Genomic DNA, 23,236 nt, shown 5'->3' with positions numbered 1-23,236 from the left:
TAATCAATAATTCCAACACCTTAAAGGATCTTCCTTTTCCCTACTTTATGTGATTTTTTTTTTGTCACACCCAAAGCATGTGGAAGTTCCTGGGATAGGGGTCGAACCCTCGCCACAACAGTAACCAGAGCCACAGCAGGGACAACGCCAGATCCTTAACCCGCTGAGCCATGAGGGAACATCGTGACTTTACGTGATTTTAAAATGTACAGTTGTCCCTAAAATAAGAACATACAAAAAACATACCAAAAAAATGAAGACTAACACACGCTAGGGGCATAAAGCATAGTGATGTTTTGCACCCTAAGTCCCAAAGGTACCAAAGCCCCCACATACACACACAAATCATGACTAATAATTTTACTCACAGATTTGCTTATAAATATCCAAATAAGTGTACTTGAATAAGTATCACTTTATTCACAAATATATTTTCAATCTGCGCTCCTCCATAAGTGGACTGTGAGATTTGCAAATTGCAGGGGTGGTGACACACACCACAGCTAATCACAACTGAAGTAGGTTGCTGGCCCCATTATTTAGCTATTGTCTCTCACCTCTCAACCTACTCTTCCATTGTTGGCTTTGTGACACAGGGGCTGGTATGGCAAACAAGATTCTCTTTTGCCAGCTGCCCTCATGTTAAGTTCTGCCAACATGGGGCAATGGAGAGAATGAGTAGGCAGTAGGAAAACGAAAAGAGAGACTTGCTTTTTCCTATTTGCTTTTCCTTCCCACTGCAGAGAAAATGGTTGCAATTCTCAGGTTTTTGTCCAGTCTCAGAATCATCTTCATCTCACCCCCTCAAGGATTCTAGCATCAGCCATTCATGTACCCTGTCAGAGACTGGAGGAAAAGTACCATGGGGGGAGGACCCCCCTCCCCCGCCACTTCTCCAGGTTCCTGAGGAACTTGCACCAATCATTCGATCTCTTCAAGTGAGCACAAAGTTTCAAATGAAAGACTGGGGAGCTCCCACCATGGCTCAGTGGTTAACGAACCCTACTACTATCCATGACGGGTAGTATGGGTTCGATCCCTGGCCTCACTCAGTGGGTTAAGGAGCCAGCATCACCTCAGTGGGTTAAGGTTGTGGTGTAGGTCACAGACATGGCTCAGATCTGGAGTTGCTGTGGCTGTGGTATAGGTCGGCAACTGCAGCTCTGATTTGACCCCTAGCCTGGGAACTTCCATATGCCGCAGGTGCAGCCCTAAAATAAAATTACCAAAAAAAAAAAAAAAAGAACATAGCAGAGGTGATGGATGACTCAGATGTAATAGGTACAATATGAACTTTATAAACCATCTTCAAATGACTTATGAGTCATTCACATAGCAATGAGAAAGAGTTCAAGACATTCTATATCAAAAGACACATGAAGGGTGTTAATCTGATAAAAAATCAGGATAGATTTACAATTTCCACTGAAACCACGGGCTTATCCCCTTTGTGAGCCCTCTGACATTGTGCTCTAGATTCTATGCATTTAAGTGTATCCACAGCCATTTCTTACTTCTGACACTTGATGAGGAATAAAGTTACCGAAAACCTTGTCCTAGTCACTGCTGTGTAAATCAGGGGCTGACTCAGCAGGTTTCTTCTTCTTCCTTCTTTTTATAGCAGAATCTGCAACATATGGAAGTTCCCAAGGGCCAGGAGTCCAATAGGAGCTATGGCTGCCAACTTGCGCCACAGGGACTCAGCAGATTTGCGGTGTTCAGACCCTCCACATTCCAGAATCTGACCCATGACTGGCAAAGGAGAAGGAACCTCTAAGCCCTTAAAATATCCTGCCTGCTAAGAGTATCTTTGTATACCTGGGGTTTGGGCCATGCCATATAGTTTATGCTAGCAATACAATTTCTGGTGAACATGTTTTTGTTTACCTGGGGCTCTGGGCCATGCTGGATCAGTTTGACCTTTAGGAGCCTGGAGTTTGACATTAAGATCAGCCATGTGGTTTCTCTGTGCCTACATAACTAACCCCCCATAAAAACCCTGTGCACTAAGGAACAGGTGAGTTTCCCTGCTTGGTAACTCCATATGTTGTCCCATCACTGGTGAAAGACTGGAGCACTGTCCATATAACTCCACGGAGAGAGCCAAATGCAAGTACGTACATGGTTTCTCCTAAGTTCTGCCTTATACACAGTGCACATTTGCTAATTTTAATTTGTAACTTCTCACTATAATGAACTGTGAGAGCAGCTTTCATGAGTTTAACAAGTGCTTTTCAAAAATAATCAAATGGGAGGGTGGTTTCAGGGACCTGATACAACTGCCTTCCTAGTATTTATTTCTGAGGAGCATTTTACTGATGATTCTGAAGTCAAGCTCATTACAATTCAACCTACTAAGAGCCACTGGTATTTCATGAGGTATAGCTCTCCATTATTACTACATTCATTGGCATTCTCTCAGTGAAAGTTTTCAAGCTAAAACTTGGTTCAAAAGGCTTTTCCACACTAAACATATCAAATATTCCCTACATATTTCCTGGGACATAAAATACGACATAATTGGTAACTGAAGGCACTACCACATTTACCGCACTTATGAGGGTTCTCTCCTGTGCAAATTCTCCATTATCTCCTGAGGGTGCACATCTGGCCACAGGCTGCCCCACAAGGACAATGTTCCCTTGGGCTAGGAACCCACTGATGTTTAATGATGTCTGGACTGCCACAGAGGGCCCTTCCACTGTCTCTGGTTTAATAGAATTTTTCTCCTGTATGGGTTCTGTAAGAGATAATGAGCTGTGATTCCCAAGGGAATCCTTTTCCACCTTGACGGAACCCACACATTTTTCTTTCATATGAGTTTTCTTATGTTTAGTGAGAGAGGACTTGTGGCAGAAGGCTTTCCCACAGTTGCTGCATCTATGGGGTTTCTCTCCTGTGTGGACTCTCTGATGTCTACTAAGTATTGACTTCGTGGAGTAGCCTTTCCCACAGACACTGCATTTATAGCGTTTCTCTTCTGTATGACCTCTTTGATGTCTAATGAGACTTGACTTCTGAAAGTAGGCTTTTCCACACTCATTGCATTCATAGGGAGGATTTCCGGTATGAAACACCTGATGTGCAACGAGACATGGCTTATGACTGAAGGCTTTCCCACATTCATTGCATCCATAGGGCTTCTCTCCAGTATGAATTCGCTGATGTATAAGGAAATTACCCTTCTGGATGAAGCCTTTTCCACATTCACTGCATGTATAGGGTTTCTCTCCTGTATGAGTTTTCTGATGTACAAGGAGCTGGGACTTCCTGGAGAAAGCTTTCCCACATTCACTGCATCCGTGGGGTTTTATTCCTCTTTCAACTTGCATATGTATATTGAGCTCTGCTTTCCTACAGAAGGCTTTACCACATTTAAGGCATTTATACGGTTTTTCTCCTGTATGAGTTCTCTGATGTACAGTGAGTTGAGATTTTTTGATGAAGGTTTTGCCACAGTCAGTACATTCCTGGTATTTCTTTCCTCTTTCAGTTTGATGTATATTGCGTCTTGGATTGGTGCAGATGGTGTTTCCATATTTACTGCATTTAATTCCAGTGTAATGTTTTTCATGCTTAGTACGAAGAAATGATTTCTCGTATCTATTAAGCTTATCAGGCTTCTTTGCTACACAGTTTTTATTCTGGTTAACTAAATCTAAATTAGAGTTCAGTATGTCAAACTTATCATGGCTTTGCCTTAAAGTAACAAGATTTCCGTGCAGGTGAAAAATATTTCCTGATGAACTATGTTCATGGCCTCTTTCCACATTTTTATGCTTGTTTTGGATTTCCAAGGACCAATGCATAGCGTCACCAACTTCTCCAACTTCTAGGAAGAAAATTAATTCCTTCACAATCAGGTTATGTAATAAAACTGCTTCTAAAATGCCACTGGGCTATGACAATTCAACTATCATATGAGAGAAATCATTAAGCATAAATGTACTTCTTGGATATGTGAGGAAACACAATGAAATAAAGCCATAACATCCAAAAAAGTAGTTGATATGGTATCAATGGTAGACAATTCCCAATTAGTAAAGTTTTGCTGCTCTCCAAATACATCCTTGCAAAATGGGCAGAGAAGCTGTATTAGAAATGTGTCTCATTAACACATATAAAGATAAAGTTGGAAAGACATCTAGTATGTTGGAAGATGTATCCACTTATTCCACCAATATTTATTCATTTTTAAATGATTTTTTTGCCATTATAGCTGGTTTACAATGTTCTATCAATTTATGTGGTCTAGCAAAGTGAGCTAGTCACACACACACACACACACACACACACACACATATATATACTTTTTCTCACACTATCCTCCATCATGTTCCATCATAAGTGATTAGATATAGCTCCCTGTGCTATGCAGCATGATCTCATTGCTTATCCACTCTGAATGCAATAGTTTGCATCTATTAACCCCAGAATCCAGTTCTTCCCACTCCCTTTCCCTCCCCCTCCCCCTCGGCAACCACAGGTCTGTTCTACAAGCCCATGAGTTTCTTTCCTGTGGAAAGGTTCATTTGTGCCATATATTAGATTCCAGATACAAGTGATATCATATTCTGTCAATATATATTGAATGTCTATTACATATCATGCTCTGTCATAGCAACTGAATATAAATGAAAGAGAAATATTCTCTGCATTCCACTGGGCAAAAGAGAACAAAATGTAAGCAAAGAAGTAAGACAACCACAGACTGAAAAGTGGTTCCTGGGATATGAAAAAGAACAATGGGAGCTGGTCAACTTTAAATAGGTAATCCCTAAGAGCGAATAACAGTTGAGCCAAGAAACTAGTTATAAAGAATGAGCAACCTCAGGTAAAGAATTACAAGTTTGGTGTTCTCCTGTAGTGCAACAGGTTAGGGATACCGAGTTGCCACTGCAGCGGCTCAGATGGCTGCTGTGCCACAGCTTTGATCCCTGACCCAGGAACTTCCCCATGCTGCAGGCATGGCCTTAAAAAGAAAAAGGGGGGGGGGCAGGGAAAAGGTCATATCACATAGATCTGGTAGGAAGAATTCAAATTTGATGCTAAGACTAGCACACTGGAGGTTTTGAGAGGGTGGAGTTGTGTTCCAATTTACCTTTCCAAAAGATTCCTGTTATGTGGATAGCTGGATAGCAATGGAAGAGGAAGGAGCATAGAAGAAAGGAAACAGGAAGTTAATGAAGTAATCCAGGCAGGAGATATGGTGGCGTGGCCAAGAGCAACAACAGTGTAGGTGTGGAGAAGTGAATGGACTCAGGGTACATTTAGAAGGAAAAGACAGCATTCAATTTTGAATTCAATGTTCATTGTAATCAAAGGCAGAAATCGGAGTTCCCACTGTGGTGCAGCAAGTTGAGGATTGTCTCTGTGGTGGCAAGGGTCCGATCCCAAGCCCAGCACAATGGGTTAAGGATCTGGTGTTGCTGCAGCTGCAGCAGTGTAGGTCACAGGTGCAGCTCGAACTTCCATATGCCAAGGGTGTAGCCAAAAAAAAAAAAAAAAAAAGGCAGAAATCAAGGGGTCCTGCTAGATATTCAGCTTATAAGACCAGCAGTCCCAACTGAGCTGGAGAGACAGATTTTGTTTGTTTGTGTTTGCTAGGCAGCCGGGGGGATGGGGTAGCCACACCCTGGGATAGAACCCCCACTACAGCTCTACAGCTGTAACCAGAGCACAGCAGTGATCATGCTGGACTCTTAACCTGCTGAGTCACCATGAAACCGCTGGAGAGGCAGACTGTGAATGTGGGAAAATTAGGTGTGTATTTTACCATAAATATTTTGAGATGGATATCTAAGCACAGACAGGGAGAACCCAATTGGAGACTGGAATCTGGAGACGATTTTGGCTAGAGGACAAATTTGGAGGTTTTCTATATGGCATACATCAGAGATATTCCAGGTTCAGTTCCAGAGCACCACAATAAAGTGAATATTCTGATGCTCGTCACAGAATTTTTGTTGTTGTTTCCTAGTGCATATAAGTTATGTTTACACAATACTGTAGGAAATCCCTGGTGGCCTGGTGCTTAATGATCTGGTGGCGTCACTGCTGTGGCTCCAGTTTGATCCCTGGCCTGGGAACTTCTGCATGGCGTGGGTGTGGCAAAAACAACAACAATAACAACAACCTACATGAGACTGTAGTATATTAAGTATACAACAGCATTATGTCTAAATTGCTAAACATCTGAGACTTCATCAAGTACGAATATCAGAGACTGCTGATTACAAATTACCATAACAAATGTGATAATGAAAAAAGTCTGAACTGTTGTGAGATTACCAAAATGTGACAACCCAGAGACATGAAGTGAGCAAACGCTGTTGGAAAAAACAGTGCCCACAGACTTGCTCCAAGCAGGGTTGCTACAAACATTTAATTCATAAAAAACATGCTATCTGCAAAGTACAATGAAGTGAAGCACAATAAAAGGAAATGTATAGAAATGTTACCCAAAGGCAAATGACTAGATAAGTTCTCTTGGGGAGAGTTAAAAAAAAAAAAAAAAAACAGAAAAATAGGAGTTCCCGTTGTGGCTCAGCAGTTACCGAACCCAACGAGTATTCATGAGGATGTTGGTTCGATCCCTTGCCTCGCTCAGTGGGTTAAGGATCCAGCGTTGCCGTGAGCTGTGGTGTAGGTCACAGACGTGGCTCGGATCCTGCGTTGCTATGGCTGTGGTGTAGGCCAGCAGCTACAGCTCTGAATGGATCCCCTAGCCTGGGAACCTCCATATGCTGAGGAACGGGCCTAAAGAGACAAAAGACAAATAAATAAACAAAAAACGATGGCCTAGGCTGAAGTCTTTATGCATTTCCAACTTTCAGGGTTTTATGAAGTGGAAATGCATGGAGAATGAGGAAAGGCCTGCCAGAGAAACCAGGACAATGGACAAGGCTCAGGACAAGGGAAACAGGCAGCTAGAAATACGTACTCAGAACACATTCTGACTGAGGCGGGTCAAAGGACACAATTTCTTTCAGTGGTCACCCTGCTCCCGAATCTGGTCTCTTTTATTAATGTGGCAGACTGCCACCAAATGAATGCTCCTAACGTGCCTTTCTCTCACATGGGGAAAACTCCTACAGTCAAACCTCCAACTTTCTATCCAAGGTACAGCTGAGGTTATTTTCATATAAGAATAAGAAACAGAATCATCCATGTGGATTTTAAAATTGGGCAAGAATTCAGTATCTTATAATGTATAATGGGAAATAATCTGAAGAAATAATACATATATATACTGAATCACTTTGCTATATACCTAAAACCAACACAATATTATTAGTCAACTATATTTCAAGTAAATAAATAAATAAATACAATTAGGCCAGAGAACCATCTAAGCCATCCAAGCTTCCATGGACAGAAAGTGCTGCTAACCTCTGACTTTCTTCCACCAGGCCCCATCAATACTGAAACTCCACAGACCATGAGAGCTGGCTGCCTCCCATTTCATTCCTCAAACCCTCTTGCTAAATGACACTCCCGAATCTTCCTGAGTTCGAAATTTGTTATCTTGGTTGCCACATATCTGGCATCCATCAATTAAGGCGTCCTCATCCTGAATCAAGAAACATAGGTGGGGAGTTCCCACCCATCGTGGCTCAGTGGTTATGAACCCGACTAGCATCCATCAGGACGTGGGTTCGATCCCTGGCCTCGCTCAGTGGCTTAAGGATCCAGCGTTGCCGTGAGCTATGGTGTAGGTCGCAGATGCAGCTCAGATCTGGTGTTGCTGTGGCTGTGGTGCAGGCTGGCGGCTGCAGCTCCAATTCAACTCCTGGCCTGGCAACTTCCATATGCCACGGATGCAGACCTAAAAAATAAAAGAAGAAACGAAACATGGGTGCTGCTTCTTCCATTTATCGTAGAACCACTGCTGAAACCATCTAGAATCATCCAGGTGAGATCAAGCTTGTCTAGAATAAGAGGAAAACCAAGCAAAAACCTACCATCTCTATCATTCAGAGTTATATGCCAAAAATGTTCACACCATCAAGATATGCCCCAGTGTTATTCCATGAGTGTCTTGGTGAAAAACATCTACCATGGCCCTTAACGGCTTACTGCTCTGGGCCAGTCTATCAAACATTCTACTTCACCTTGCCCATGCCCAATTTCCTGCTGGGTTCTTCGGACTCCATCATCTAATTTATTCCAAAATCTTCTTTATTCAAAAAAAGATATGCAGGAGTTCCCATTGTGGCTCAGCAGGTTATGAACCTGACCAGTACTCATGAGGATGCAGGTTTGATCCCTAGCCTTGCTCAGTGGGTCCTGTGAGCTGGAGTGTAGGTCGCAGAGGTGGCCCAGATCCTGTGTGGCTGTGGCTGTGGCCAGCAGCTGCAGCTCTGACTGGACCCCTGGCCTGGGAACTTCCATATCCACACATGCGGCCCTAAAAAGCAAAAAAAGAAAAAAGTTTATAAACTAGATGAATCACCTTAATGCTATTTCAAAGGTGTGAGGCTAGGAATCTAGGAAATGACTTCTATTCTTTTCGACCTGGCTGTTTCTCATTCACGTACCTGGAAAGTTCTGACCATGGATACTTTCCTTTTCTATCCATGGTTTGTCTCCTTGCTTCAATTTGAAGATTTCAATGGGTTTGGTGCTTTGATACCCTATTCACAAAACATCACAGGACAGTTAGGAAAGCAGCTTTGGGCAAGAGATCTAAGCACTGTTAAATGATACCTTTAACAGGTTGTGCAACTGCACCTTGGAAAAGAGCTTCCCCTGAGAGCAGGGAAAACAAGCCCCTCTCTCCGTCTGAGGCCCAAGAGAAGACTGAGAATCCATCAGTTATAAAATTCAAGTCTAAAGTAGGGGGTCAGCAAACTATGCTCTGTGACTGTCACTAAGACACTACACTTCTTCATTTAAAAACATTATTAAGGAGCTCCTGTCATGGCTCAGTGGTTAGCGAACCCAACTAGTATCCATGAAGACGCGGGTTCAATCCCTGGCCTGGCTCAGTGGGTTAAGGATCCGGCATTGCTGTGAGCTGTGGTGTTGGTCACAGGCAGGGCTTGGATCCTGCGTTGCTGTGGCTCTGGTGTAGGCCGGCAGCTGTAGTTCCGCTTTGACCCCTAGCCTGGGAACCTCCATATGCCGCAGGTGTGGTCCTAAAAAAAAAAAAAAAGAAGAAGAAGAGGAAGAAAAAAAAGAAGACAGAATATTGTAATCAACTATAATTTTAAAAAAATTATTTTAAAAAGAGTATATTAGAGATAGTGAGTAGCACATACAGCCTGCAATATTTACAATCTGGCCCTTTGAGGTAAGTTTGACAATCTCTCTTACATTATTCAGCACTTCAGATACTGCCCCCACCCCACCCAAAATCATTCCACAGTTGAGAAGGGAAAGGCTGCTGACTGGGTTCACTAAGGGACCCAGGGGAGCCGGCCTCACCCACAGCCACAAGGTTGCTGTAGTTCTCCAGCATCACGTCCTGGTACAGGTCCTTCTGAGCAGGGTCTAGTAGCCTCCACTCCTCCCAGGTGAACTCCACAGCCACGTCCTCAAATAATAACAATCCCTGGAGAAGTAAATTCTTCTTTAATCTGAGTGATTACCTGATGGTTCGGCAGAGACGTATAGAAATCTAGTCTCACCGTCCCTACGGCACAGGCTGTATCTACACATGTACTTTATGTAGTGTGGATGAATGGAAAGTCTTGCTACCGTAATTCAGCCACCCATTCCCTCAGTAATTCAGAAGGCTTTCTGCAACGTGGTCTTTAAAACCTTCGTGTTAACCTTGAGAGATCTGCCATGAGTGTGCGTGTGGCCGCGCACTGAACCGGGTGAGGTCAAAATGAACACTTGTGTTCTCAGGAAGCCTTCACTGGGCACAAGTTAAACAGAAACAGTTACCACTGAACTGCTGAACTCTGCAGAAAGCAAACTTGGGACATGCAAAAGCACGATAAGCCAAGGAATGCTTGTGATGGCAAAAGCCAGAGAAGCACGTCTGCCGATGCAGAGTTCCAAAGGGCAGGGTCTCCTGTCAAAATAAAATAAGCAGCTTAGACATTAACTATGCTGTTCTTTAGGCAGCTGCACTGCAGCCTAGATGTATACACCCGTGACTTTTATCACTGGTAGTCTCCCTAAATCTCCCTAAGAGAGAGTTTCGACACTCCCTATGCCTGCTCTTGCTCACGAATCTGAACACATCACCTTCCCTAATAAAAGCCTTGTGGGCTAAAGCCTAGGGGCCTTTGCTCAGCAGAACAGAGTGCCTCCTGGTCCCCCACTTTTAAAAATGTAAAAGAGTCTTGTGTGTTTTGTTATACCATGCCAGCCCTCTTTCAAGATCTCCCATTGCCCTGCAGCGCAGGACGCAGCACACTGGAATTAAATATGAAAATATAAAAAACACTGAATATAAATTATGTCTCATATGTGGAAAGGCATAACAGAGTCTTAAAAATGAGTGGACTAACTTGAAGAAACAAAGATGAATTCTCAAAACAAGAAATACAGCAATTGAAAGGGGGAATTCAAGCCACAGACTGACTACAAATTAGATATAACAGAGAGGAAGCTGGGGAAGTAGACAATAGAGCTAAAGTACAAAAGACAACAATGGAAAATACAAGGGCGAGGTTGAGAAATATGAAAGAGGGAGTGACACTGTTAATTTCACACCTATTCTGAGTTTGAAGGAAGAACAGAAAATTCGAGGGAAGGTAATAGCCAAAAATATAAGCACAGAGAATATTTTAGAACTGGTGAATGACACCGAACCTCAGGATGAGAGAACCCAACCATTCCTAGCAGGATCAGGAAAACGAGATCCACTCCTGGACACATGGAACATGAAACCGCAGAATGACAAAAGAATAAGAGGAAGTTCATGTGTGGCGCAGAAGGTTAAGGATCTGATGTTGCAACTGCAGTGCAGGTTCGATCCCTGGATCTGGGAACATCAACAGGCTGTGGGTGTGGCCAAAAAAAAAAAAAAAGAGTAACAAATATGATTTATTGACTCTAGGTTCTCAACAGCAATGATGAAAGTCAGGAAAAGAATGAAATCATATTTTCAAAGTGCCAAATGAAATTACTTTCAAACAAGAACGTTATCAGTATATCAATATTATATGTGGATTTCCTATTATTTCTAATAAGCTTGTGGTGATTCTCAGATTTTTCCATGTACGCAGCCAAATTATCTGTAAGTATGGAAAAAAATTTAAATCCTCTTTCCCAAATTTATATGTCTTTTATCTTTTTTCTTGACTAAAATTTCCAAATAAGGTGGTGTCAATGGACACTCTTGCCTTGTCCCAACTTTGGGTGACATATCAAAGGGGGATATGAAAATTTGTGAGGATGTTTCGCATTGTCACACTGACTGGAGCCCTACCAATGGTCAGGGACTGAGGGTGCTATAAATCCTGTAAAGCATATCACAGTCGCATAACAGGAAGAACTGTCAAGCTCAAAATGTAAATGAGTTCCCACTGTGGCTCAGCAAGTTATGAACCCAACTGGTATCCACGAGGATGTGGGTTCGATCCCTGGCCTTGGTCAATAGGTTAAGGATCTGGCATTGCTATGAGCTGAGGCATAGGTCACAGATGTAGCTTGAGTCCCACACTGCTGTGGCTATGGCGCAGGCCAGCAGCTGCAGCTCTGATTCGACCCCTAGCCTGGGAGCTTCCTTATGCCACAGGGGTAGCCCTAAAAAGAAAAAAATTTGGTCAATAGTACTCATAGACTCCTTCCCATTGAAAAACATAGGTGGAGTTCCCGTTGTGGCACAGTGGAGATGAGTCCAACTAGGAACCATGAGGTTGTGGATTCGATCCCTGGCCTTGCTCAGTGGATTAAGGATCCTGCATTGCCGTGAGCTGTGGCATAGACCACAGATGCTGCTAGGATGTGGCATTGCTGTGGCTATGGTGTAGGCTGGCAGCTGTAGCTCCGACTGGACCCCTAGCCTGGGAACCTCCATATGCCACAGGTGCAGGCCTGAAAAGGACAAAAAGACCAAAAAAAAGAAGAAAAAATTAAAGAAAAATGTAGGTATATAAATTATATACTGTATCCCAGAATAACACTCAAAAATATTTAAAGGATTAAAAGTCCATCACTCAACAATGAAAAACTTATAATGCCTAGTACCCAAACAAAATTACCAGATATGCAAAGACAGAAAATATGGCCCATACAAAAAAAGGAACATCAAGAGAAACAAAACCAGAAAGGACATATATAATTAGTAGATCAGGATTTTTTTTTTGTCTTTTTTGCCATTTCTTGGGCTGCTCCCACGGCATATGGAAGTTCCCAGGCTAGGGGTCTCATGGGAGCTGTAGATGCCAGCCTACGCCAGAGCCACAGCAACGCGGGATCCGAGCCATGTCTGCAACCTACACCACAGCTCATGGCAACGCTGGATCCTTAACCCACTGAGCAAGGCCAGGGATCGAACCCGCAACCTCATGGTTCCTAGTCGGATTCGTTAGCCACTGTGCCACGACGGGAACTCCTGTAGATAAAGATATTGAAAGAGATGCCACACACATATATGTTTCAGCATATGTTTAAGGTGGTAGAGGAAAGCATGAATGGGATATGGACTAATATGGACGATATCAAATAGACCCAATTCCAACTCCAGAAATGTCTGAGATGAACAATATACTCACTGGATGTGATTAATAATGGATTAGACAGTGCAGAAGAAAAGATGAGTGACCTTGAAGTTATAGCAATAGAAACTATTTAGCATGAAACAGAAAAAAGACCTAAAGAGAAACATTTTAAGACAGTCGGAGAAAACAGATTTACTATAGGTACAAGAGCAGACCAGATAACCATAGGCTTCTCTTGTAAACAATATAAGTCGGAAGATAACGGAAAACATCTTTACAGTACTGAAAGAAGAAAACTGTCAACCTAGAATTCCCAGTGAAAACATATTTCAAAAATGAAGTCAAAATAAAAACCCTTTTCAGATGTGCAAAAGCTAAAGGAATTCAGCAGCACCAGATATGAACTGGCAAAAATATTAAAAGATGTTTCTAATTGTCCTTCATATAGAAATCTAGATCTGCCCAAATGAACAAAGGGCTGCAGAAATTTACAATCTGTGAGTAAATATAAAATGTGTTTATTTTTCATATGCCATTAGAAGATAACTGATTATTTAAAACAACGATAATAATGTGATACTTCTAAAATACTAAGTAAAACACATGTAAAATACTAAGTAAAACACGTACGTGTACAACAATAATAGCACAGAGGCTGGTAAAGAAGAAATGGAAGCATACTCTTAAGGGTCTTATACTGTGCATGAAATGGTACAATGTTACTTGAAGACAGACTGCGATGTTAACTATAAACCTTCTATCAACCACAATAGAAAGCAAACATGTATAGCAAATCAGCCAACACTGAAGATAATGTGAAATAAAAATACTCAATCAAGACCAAAAAAAGCAGAAAAAAGAGAAAAGAGGTAGAAGGAATCGTTTAGATAAACAGAAAGCAAACACCAAGTTGGTATATCTGAATCCCATGACATTTATTGAGACTTGTTTTATGGCTTGGAAATGTGGTCTACCTTGGTAAGGTTTTTTTTTTTTTCCCCCCAAATATATGATGGGGAGTTCCCGTAATGGCTCAGTGGTTAACCAATCTGAGTAGGAATCATGAGGTTGCAGGTTTGATCCCTGGCCTTGCTCAGTGGGTTAAGGCTCCAGCATTGCTGTGAGCTGTGGCGTAGGTCACAGACGCGGTCGGATCCCACGTTGCTGTGGCTCTGGCGTAGGCTGGCTACAGCTCCGATTCAACCCCTAGCCTGGGAACATCCATATGCCTTGGGTGCGGGCCTTATAAAGGACAAAAAGACAAAAAAAAAATTGACATATAAAAGATGAATAGGTTACTACACACTAACAAAAACCAACTAGAAAATGTCTTGCAAAAAAAAGATAAGAGTTCCCATTGTGGATCAGTGGGTTAAGAACCCAACTAGCATAAGTGAGGATGCAGGTTTGATCTCTGGCCTCACGCAGTCAGTTAAGAATCCAGTGCAGGTTGCAGATGCAACTCAGATCTGGTATTGCTGTGGCTGTGGTGTAGGCCAGCAGCTCTAATGTGACCCCTAGGCTGGGAACCTCCATATGCAGCGGGTGGAGGCCCTAAAAAGCAAAAAAAAAAAAAAAAGATAAAGATTAATAGTCCTAAAAACTTTTCTTTCAGAGATCAGAAAAAAAAATCAGCACAAAGAATCTGATTAGGCAGTTCACAGAATACAGTTAATAAATGCATTAAAATATGTTCAAAGTCACCAATAATAATATAAGGAAAAATAACAGTAAAACTAATTCCGACAGCACTTCTTAAAAAGACAGGCAATGTTCTATGTCCCACATATGTATATACATATGTCAGTGGTTATCAACCAGCCAACAATTATTTTAGAACATATGACATTTTAGGTTGTCACAACTTGAGGAGGGTGCCACTGACATTCAATGGGCAGTGACCAGGGACACTGCTAAATATCATTCTATAATCCTGTGATGTGTCCCCACAACAAAGAATTATTCAGCCAAAAAAGTTAACAGTGCCGAGGTAGGAAAACTCATGTATAATATATACATGTATAGATATATTAACCTATTTAATCTTCCCAGTAATTCTTTCATGTAAATTCTATTATAGTTCCCACTGTTTAGATGAAGACAGGACTGCAGAGAGATTAAATAACCAGAATAAAATCACACAAGGAATTAAAGACCAAGGTAAAATACGAATGAGTAAATTTGGCCACAGAGTTTCTGCTCTGAAACACTAGGCCCCATAACTTTAAAAAAATTACATATCTTTGCTCTTTCAGATCTGTGAGATTTAAAAACTGATACAACATTAAATTATGGCAAGAATGTGGGAAAAACAAAACCTTTCATAAACTCTGAGAGCAAGTGGTGAAGACTTTAAAAAAAAAAAAAAAAAAAGCAATTTTACAGCAACCATGAAAAATTTTAAGTACCGGTACCATCTGACTCATAGATTTCCCTTTTAGGAATCCAACCTCAAAAAGCTCTCGAACATATTCAGAATGTGTATTTTAAAGACGTTTTATGACTTCACTGTTTGTAATAGTAAAAACAGCAATGTGAACCATTAAAAGGTAGTTTTATACAGAGTACATAAATTAAGGCATAGACAGGCTAGGAAATATGCAAACCTAAATAAAGCAAGGGAGTACATACATAATTACTTGAATGGAAAGCTCTCCAGGGCAGGTTGCTATAGGAATAAGCCAACTAATAATGTGTTTATTGGAGTTCCCATGGTGGCTCAGTGGTTAACAAATCTGACTAGGAACCATGAGGTTGCCAGTTCAATCCCTGGCCTTACACAGTGGGTTAAGGATCTAGTGTTGCCATAAGCTGTGGTGTAGGCCGGCGGCTACAGCTCCGATTAGACCCCTAGCCTGGGAACCTCCATATGCCTCAGGAGCAGCCCCAGAAAAGGGAAAAAGACAAAATAATAATAATAATAATAATAATAATAATGTGTTTATTATGACCTCAAGTAATGCAAAAAAACTTTCACGATAAACGTGCGGATGCACATTAAGTGTACGTAATGTGTACATACACTTATGTGCATACAGATGTTAATAAAAACAGAATTATTTCTCTCCTAAACGACGAGCAATGTTTGATGGGGCAACTTTCTTTTTCTGCTCTAATTATTTCCATATTGTTTCTGTACATATAATAAACAGGCTGGAAGATGGCCTCAAAATATATGTTCAAAAGAAAAAAAAAGATATGGAGTTCCCGTTGTGGTGCAGTGGTTAACGAATACGACTAGGAACCATGAGGTTGTGGGGTTGATCCCTGGCCTCGCTCAGTGGGTTAAGGATCCGGCATTGCCGTGAGCTGTGGTGTAGGTCGCAGACGCGGCTCGGATCCCGCTTTGTTGTGGCTGTGGTGTAGGCCAGCAGCTACAGCTCTGATTAGATCCCTAGCCTAGGAACCTCCATGTGCCACAGGAAGCGGCCCTAGAAAAGGCAAAAAGACAAAAAAAAAAGAAAGAAAGAAAAAGAAAAAAGAGATATATCCATTTCCGGAGTTCCCTAATGGCTAAGTGGGTTAAGGATCCGAAGTTGTCACTGCTGTGGCTCAGGTTCCTAGAACTTCTGCATACCACAGGCATAGCCAAAAAAAAAAAAAAAGTGATGTGTCTACTTCCTTATCCTCAGAACCTGTGACTCTTAACTTGTTGGGATAAAGAGTCTTTGCAGATGTAATTAAGGATGAACTTAAAATGAGAAGAGTTTTTTTTACAACCCTCTGCAAACAGAAAAGGCAAGAAAGGGGGGAATAAATATGTAAAACTCACCTGGACCTGGGTCATTTTCTTCTGTTCTTAGAAAACTGCTCAGAACTGGGATCTGTTATATTATTCTTCTAGACCGTCACTCAAATTCTGGGTCATAGATCTCACATCTCGAGTTAATGGTATCCCCTGAAGTGTGCTCTCCTGGTCCCAGAACTGTCTTCCCCTTAGTTCACTTGATCCTAAGGATTCAAAAGCAAATTCACTTTGCGTTACATTCCCTTGGGCCACACACCTTGTCAGTGCTGCTAAAGGTAGTGCAGTGCGCAGGGGCGGGGTCCCCATGTTCTTTACTGTCATTTTTTAATTTGTTTTAGGGCCACATGTGCAGCACATGGAAGTTCCCAGTCTAGAGGTTGAATCGGAGCTGCAGCTGCCAGCCTACGACACAGCCATGGGAACAGGGGATCCGAGCCACGTCTGCAACCTACACCACAGCTCACGGCAACGCCGGATCCTTAACCCACAGAGTGAGGCCAGGGATGGAACCTGCCTCCTCAGGAGGATATCCACATCCTAATCCCCAGAACCTGTGAATATGCTACATCACATGGCAAAGGGGCATTGAGGTTGCTCATGAAATTACAGTTGCTAATCAGACGACCAAAAAATAAGAGGGACTTCCTGGATTGTTCAGGTGGCCCAGGGTAACCAAGGGTCCTTAGATGGGAAAAAATAGAAGAGACCAGAGAGATGTGATGTGACAAGAACTCCACACACCACTGGTGGCTTTGGAGATGGAGAAGGGAACCAGGAGCCAAGGAGGGAGGGAGGCCCCTAGAAGCTGGAAAATCGAGTTCCCGTGTGGCTCGGCAGGTTAAGAACCCTGGCCTTGCTCTGTGGGTGAAGGATGCGGGGTTGCCACAAGCTGAGGCATGGGTCACGGACTTGGCTAGGATCTGGTGTTGCTGTGGCATGGGCTGGCAACTGCAGCTCCAATCTGACCCCTAGCCTGGGAACCTCAATGTGCTACAGGGGCAACCCTAAAAACAAACAAACAAATAGAAGCTGGAAAAGACAAAGAAACAGATTCTCCCGCTAGATCCCCAGGAAAGAACGCACTCCTTCTGAGACCCTGACTGTAGCCCCACAAGATCCATGTTGAATTTATAACCTTCTAGAACTGTCAGATAATAGACTCGTGTTGTTTAAGCCTCTAAGTTTAATTTATCACAGAACCAATAGAAAACCAATATGTGTGCCCTTTTGCTCAAAATCTCTATACTTGAAAGTTTCTTTTTGTTTAGAAACCACAACATCTAGATCTCGAGGCAGTGCAAACGTTATGAAGATTAACATGCTAAGCAAATCATCCGCATTTTCTTCCTCAACCCTCACCCCCAACCTAGAAACAGCAAATCACTCGATTCATGTTTAAACAAAGGAAGTCAAGGAGTTCCCGTTGTGGTACAGCAGGTTAAGAATCTGACTACTATCCGTGAGGATATGGGTGGAGCCCTGGCCTTGCTCAGTGGGTGAAGGATCCGGCGTTGCCACAAGCTGCCACGTAGGTCACAGATGTGGCTTAGATCCTGGAGCTGGTGTGGCTGTGCCTAAGCCGGCAGCTGCGGCTCTGAGGGAACTTCCATATGTCACTGGAAAAAAAAAAAAAAAGAAAAGAAAAAAGAAAAAAAAAGAAAGAAAAGAAAAAAGAAAAACAAAAAACAAAGGAAGCCATGGCTTAACACCTAGAAATAAAGTATCTTGTCCAGAGTAGCACACTTCCTAAGAAGCAGTGCTGGAATTCAAACCCAGATTTTTTTTCTCTCCAAAGCTCATCACGTTAACACAGTTGTACTTTCTTAACCAGACAACCTCTAAAAGTTTAGTTCTCTGTAAAAATGTCTGAAATGACAGTTTACTACCCATAATATCACGTCAGAAGGTAGCATATAACCGTGGTGCAAAACCTGGACTTCAGCAACAGCTCTTAGAACACTCGAGCCCAGACATAAACCCACACACAACCGTCAACTAATCGATGACAAAAGAGGCAAGAAGACAGTCTCTACAGTACGTGGTGCTGGGAAAACCGGGCAACTACATGTAAAAGAATGAAATCATGGAGTTCCCGTCGTGGCACAGTGGTTAACGAATCCGACTAGGAACCATGAGGTTTCAGGTTCAATCCCTGCCCTTGCTCAGAGGGTTAAGGATCTGGCGTTGCCATGAGCTGTGGTATAGGCTGCAGACGAGGCTTGAATCCAGCATTGTTGTGGCTGTGGTGTAGGCCAGAGGCTACAGCTCCGATTCGACCCCTAGCCTGGGAACCTCCATATGCCATGGAAGCGGCCCTAGAAAAGGCAAAAAGACAAAAAAAAAAAAAGAATGAAATCAGAACACTTTTGGAGTTCCCATTGTGGCGCAGTGGTTAACAAATCCGACTAGGAACCATGAGATTGCAGGTTTGATCCCTGGCCTTGCTCAGTGGGTTAAGGATCTGACATTGCCATGAGCTGTAGTGTAGGTCGAAGACGCAGCTTGGATCCCGAGTTGCTGTGGCTCTGGTATAGGCCGGCAGCTACAGCTTCGATTAGACCCCTAGCCTGAGAACCCCCATGTGCTGCAGGAAGTGGCCCTAGAAAAGGCAAAAAGACAAAAAACAAAACAAAACAAAAAAAACATTCTCTAACACCATACACAAAAATAAACTCAAAATGGATTAAAGACCTAAGCCTAAGGCTAGGGAGTTCCCATTGTGGCTCAGCAGGTGAAGAATCTGACTAGTATCCATGAGGATGTAGGTTCAATACCTGGCCTTGCTCAGTGAGTTAAGGATTTGGTGTTGCCACAAGCTGCTGCATAGGTCACAGATGCAGCTCAGATCCAGTGTCGCCATGGCTGTGCTGTAGGCCTGCAGCTGCAGCTCCAATATGACCTGTAGCTGGGAACTTCCATAGGTGTGGCCCTGAAAAAAATAAATAAATAAAATAAACATAAGCCTGATACTATAACACTTTTAGAGGAAAACAGAGGCAGAACACGCTGACGTAAATCACAGGATGGTTTTTCTTTTCCTTTTTTTTTGTTTTGTCTTTTCCAGGGCTGCGCCTGCAGCACATGGAGGTTCCCAGGCTAGGGGTCTAATCAGAGCTGTTGCCGCCAGCCTACACCACAGCCACAGCAACAAAGGATCCGAGCTGCATCTGCAACCTACACCACAGCTCACGGCAACACTGGATCCTTAACCCACTGAGCAAGGCCAGGGATTAAACCCACAATCTCATGGTTCCTAGTCGGATTCGTTAACCACTGAGCCATGACGGGAACTCCCACAGGATAGTTTTTGATCTGTTTCCTAGAATAATAAAAATAAAAACAAAAATAAACAAATGGGACCAAATTAAACTTAGAAGTTTTTGCACAACAAAGTAAATCATTTAAATTTTAAAAAAAGGGGAAAGACAACCCACAGAATGGGAGAATATATTTACAAACAAAGCATCCAACAACACATTAATCTCCAAAATATAAAAACTCCTGCAGCTCCATATCAAAACAAAACAAAACAAAAAAATCACACACAACCCAATCCAAAAATGGGCAGGAGAGGGAGTTCCTGTGTCGGCACAACAGAAACAAATCCCACCAGGAACCATGAAGTTGTGGGTTCGATCCCTGGCCTTGCTCAGTGGGTTAAGGATCTCTCATTGCCGTGACCTGTGGTGTAGTTCGCAGACACAGCCTAGATTCCAAGGTGCTGTGGCTGTGGTGTAGACCAGCAGCTGAAGCTCCGATTGGACCCCTAACCCGGGAATTTCCATATACCGAAGGTGCAGCCCTAAAAAGAAAAAGAGAGAGAGAAAAGGTATAAAACTATTTATAGGACTATCAAGGACTAGGAAACTATAGCTATAATGGAAAACAGTATGGAGATTCCTCAGAAAACTAAAACTAGAACTACCATTGGATCCAGCAATCCCACTCCTGGGCGTCTATCCAGAGAAAACCACGACGTGCAAAGACACATGTACTCTGATGTTCATTGCAGCACTATTTACAATAGTCAAGACATGGACACAACCTAAATGTCCATCGACAGAGGAGTGGATCAGGAAAATGTGGTATGTACACACAATGGAATATTACTCAGCCATGAAAAGGAACAAAATACCAGCATTTTTAGCAACATGGATGGACCTAGAAACTATCATGAAGTCAGCCATACAATGAGACACCAACATCAAATGCTTTCACTGACATGTGGAATCTGAAAAAAGGACAGACCGAACGTCTTTGCAGAACAGATGCTGACTTAGAGACATTGAAAACCTTATGGTCTCCAGAAGAGACAGTTTGCGGGGTGGGGGGATGTGCTTGGGTTATGGGATGGAAATCCTGTGAAACTGGATTGTGATGATCATTATACAACTACAGATGTGATAAATTCATTTGAGTGATAAAAAAAAGTAAAAAAAAATTCATAAAAAAAATAAAAGTGCTGCCTACGTAGAAAAAAAAAACCCAAAAAACTCTAGGTATAAAACTAAGGACTGTTCACAGGGAAGAGGACCTGAATGCCACACCTTGGCCACCTCCAAATTTCGTGAATCCTTGTCCACGAGCCCTCAGGTCCCTCCTGTAAGGAGTGGGTAGAATTTCCTGCATCACCAGATCCCCAACCCACTTAGGAAGGCCAGGGGTCAAACTCCGCATCCTCAGGGATTCTAGTCTGATTTGTTTCCGCTGCGCCACGAAGGGAAGAACTCTGAGCCCAGAGTTTTTAAATATTGCCACGAGGAAGTTACGGACTTGAAGGAGCAACGTGGATTGGGATCAGCTAAATGAATCTATGGCCAAGTCTGTGCCCAAGAGTCTACATGTGAACCTCAACCTACCTACTCTCCAGGGACCCTGGGTCTCAAAAGCTCCAGCCTCGTGCCACTCCACATACACTAGCCTCCTCCACCAAACAAATGCACAAAACAAAAACCCAGAATGACTTCAAGTTAAATATGAGATCTGAACCAGAAACCCCTTCCCCCGGGCTTGTCCTCATCTGAGCCCTACAGGAAGTCGCACACCTGGACACCAAATGCACTCAAATCCACCTGCCAGTCCAGTTCTTCATCACGGAGCCCCACGAGCAGAAACTGTCACCAAACCAAACTGGGCTTGGCTCACCCACTGCCCAGAAAAGCCAATTGACTGACCCCTGGGTTGTTGTGAAGGAAAATCCAGCATTAACTGCGGGGCCCCAGGGAAAAGGGAGCTCATACTCGAAAGACCTGAAATCCCTGACGGTTCTCCCGGAAAGATTTTTAAAGGTAACATTTGTGGTGAGGGAGGCAGGGCGGACAAGACTTTCTCCCCATCGGTTGGGAGTGAGGTTTGGTTGGGAGGTAAACAGGTTGGTGGTTCAGGAAACTTCATCATTGACCCACCGGTTCCAATCAGTCTACGTGCCTGTGGTCAGCGAGGAGGTACCATCCTCCACCCTGGCAGGTGTCTTAGTTTCTGCATAACAACGGAACGACAGGCATCAGATTGTTCTGTACACCCGTGAGGAGGAACTAGGACTTGGGGAACTATTGTTTCTGGCCCGCTTTTCCTTTGTTTCCGCATTCCCTCACATCCTTAAATACTTTGCTCTTGGGAACTCGAGAAGGCTTAATAGATCAAAGACTTTTTCTACAAGCACGGGTAGGGGGTAGAAAAGAAATAAGGTCCTACTGTAGAGCCCAGGGAACTATATTCAACATCCTGTAATAAACCATAATGGAAAAGAATACAAAAGAGAAGAGCTATATAACTGAATCACTAGGCTGTACACCGGAATCGAAGAGCATTGTAAATCAGCTATACTTTAATGTAAAAAAAGAAAGAGAAATAGAGGACCGGGGGGCTTTTGCACCCAGGAGGGCCCTGCAGGGTCCTGCTGGGGTTCAATCCCCCCTTTTCTTTGATACTCCTCAATCCTGAGGGGAACAGGGGAAGGGCGAGAAAAAGAATAAAGTTTTAGAGAGGTTCGTGATAAACTTGGCAGGTGAACTCGGTTTTAGGAGGGTTTCACTGACACACTGACACACTCACCAGACCCCTGGTGGTCTATCTCGTCATCCGCTTAGTAACACTGACCGCCAAGGGGCCTGTTACTAAAGCCAAGACCTCCCCAGCGACTGAACCCAAAGAAAGCCCCAGAAGGCCTCTCACTGGCCTCACAGGCCCCTCATTCTGGACACACGTGCAGACGCTGACCCACCTGATGCTGGGATTCTCAAGACTCTGGGCAGCTACCAAAGACTGAAATCGCTTCCAAAATGATTCCCATGCCAAATGATTTCCTGTGCTGTGGCGCCCAAGCCCCCTCTCTCCCTGTCGCTAGGGACGCTTCTGGTCCAGTCCGTCCTCCGACGGTTTCGGGGCGCTGGAGTTCGGGCCTCGCGCCCACCTCTATGACGTAACGTGACCACGCCCATCTCAGCGATCGTGGCGGAAGCGGTACCTACGGAGGCTACGGCTCGGAACAGGAGTTGAAATCACTTTTGGCCATCTCCTCGCCTTTCCCTCCTCATTGTTGATCAGCAGCACTTTGATGAATGATCTTTTAAAGGCTGGACTCTATCCAAGGCCGTGGCGGCGCAGGCTGGAGTCCGTTTCGTCTTTTGGACAAAACGGAGAGATGGCGGCGCCCGCGCGCGATGATGGGAAAGCATCATGGAGGCGGCCATCTTACAGGAAGTACAGTTCCGTACGGCAGAGAGCAGCCCCAACCCCGCTGCCAGTCATCGAAGTTTGCAGGAGCCGACACAAGTTGTAAAAGCAGCGACCAGACCGCGTGAAAAAACGCTTGTGACTTTAAGTCCTGGTGAAATTTGGCAATGAAGTAGAGCGGGGACGGGGA

At 43.3% G+C, this 23,236-nt stretch overlaps 1 protein-coding gene across 4 annotated transcripts; it reads right to left on the bottom strand.

The window, feature by feature from the left end:
• Nucleotides 1-1,256: 1,256 nt before the first annotated feature.
• LOC125132699 (zinc finger protein 350-like) lies at nt 1,257-23,224 on the bottom strand. Of its 4 annotated transcripts, none has more exons than XM_047790336.1 (5): nt 22,595-23,220; nt 16,396-16,574; nt 9,430-9,556; nt 8,541-8,636; nt 1,257-3,832 (listed from the first exon to the last, which is right to left on the bottom strand). In XM_047790336.1, exons 2-5 carry the CDS (start codon nt 16,408-16,410, stop codon nt 2,487-2,489), a joined length of 1,584 nt encoding a protein of 527 aa, XP_047646292.1. In that variant the 5' UTR covers nt 16,411-16,574; nt 22,595-23,220; the 3' UTR covers nt 1,257-2,486. The 4 variants fall into 4 exon arrangements, with proteins under 4 accessions (XP_047646292.1, XP_047646293.1, XP_047646294.1 ...); XM_047790337.1 differs by lacking the exon at nt 22,595-23,220 and adding an exon at nt 19,146-19,177; XM_047790338.1 differs by lacking the exons at nt 8,541-8,636; nt 9,430-9,556 and having other exon boundaries at nt 22,595-23,224.
• Between the last annotated feature and the right edge of the window lie 12 nt (nt 23,225-23,236).

This window comes from Phacochoerus africanus, chromosome 8 (assembly GCF_016906955.1).
Source record: "Phacochoerus africanus isolate WHEZ1 chromosome 8, ROS_Pafr_v1, whole genome shotgun sequence".
Taxonomy (NCBI): Eukaryota; Metazoa; Chordata; class Mammalia; order Artiodactyla; family Suidae; genus Phacochoerus; species Phacochoerus africanus.
The sequence above is the reverse complement of the archived record's forward strand: the minus strand, read 5'-3'. Positions and strand labels throughout refer to the sequence as shown.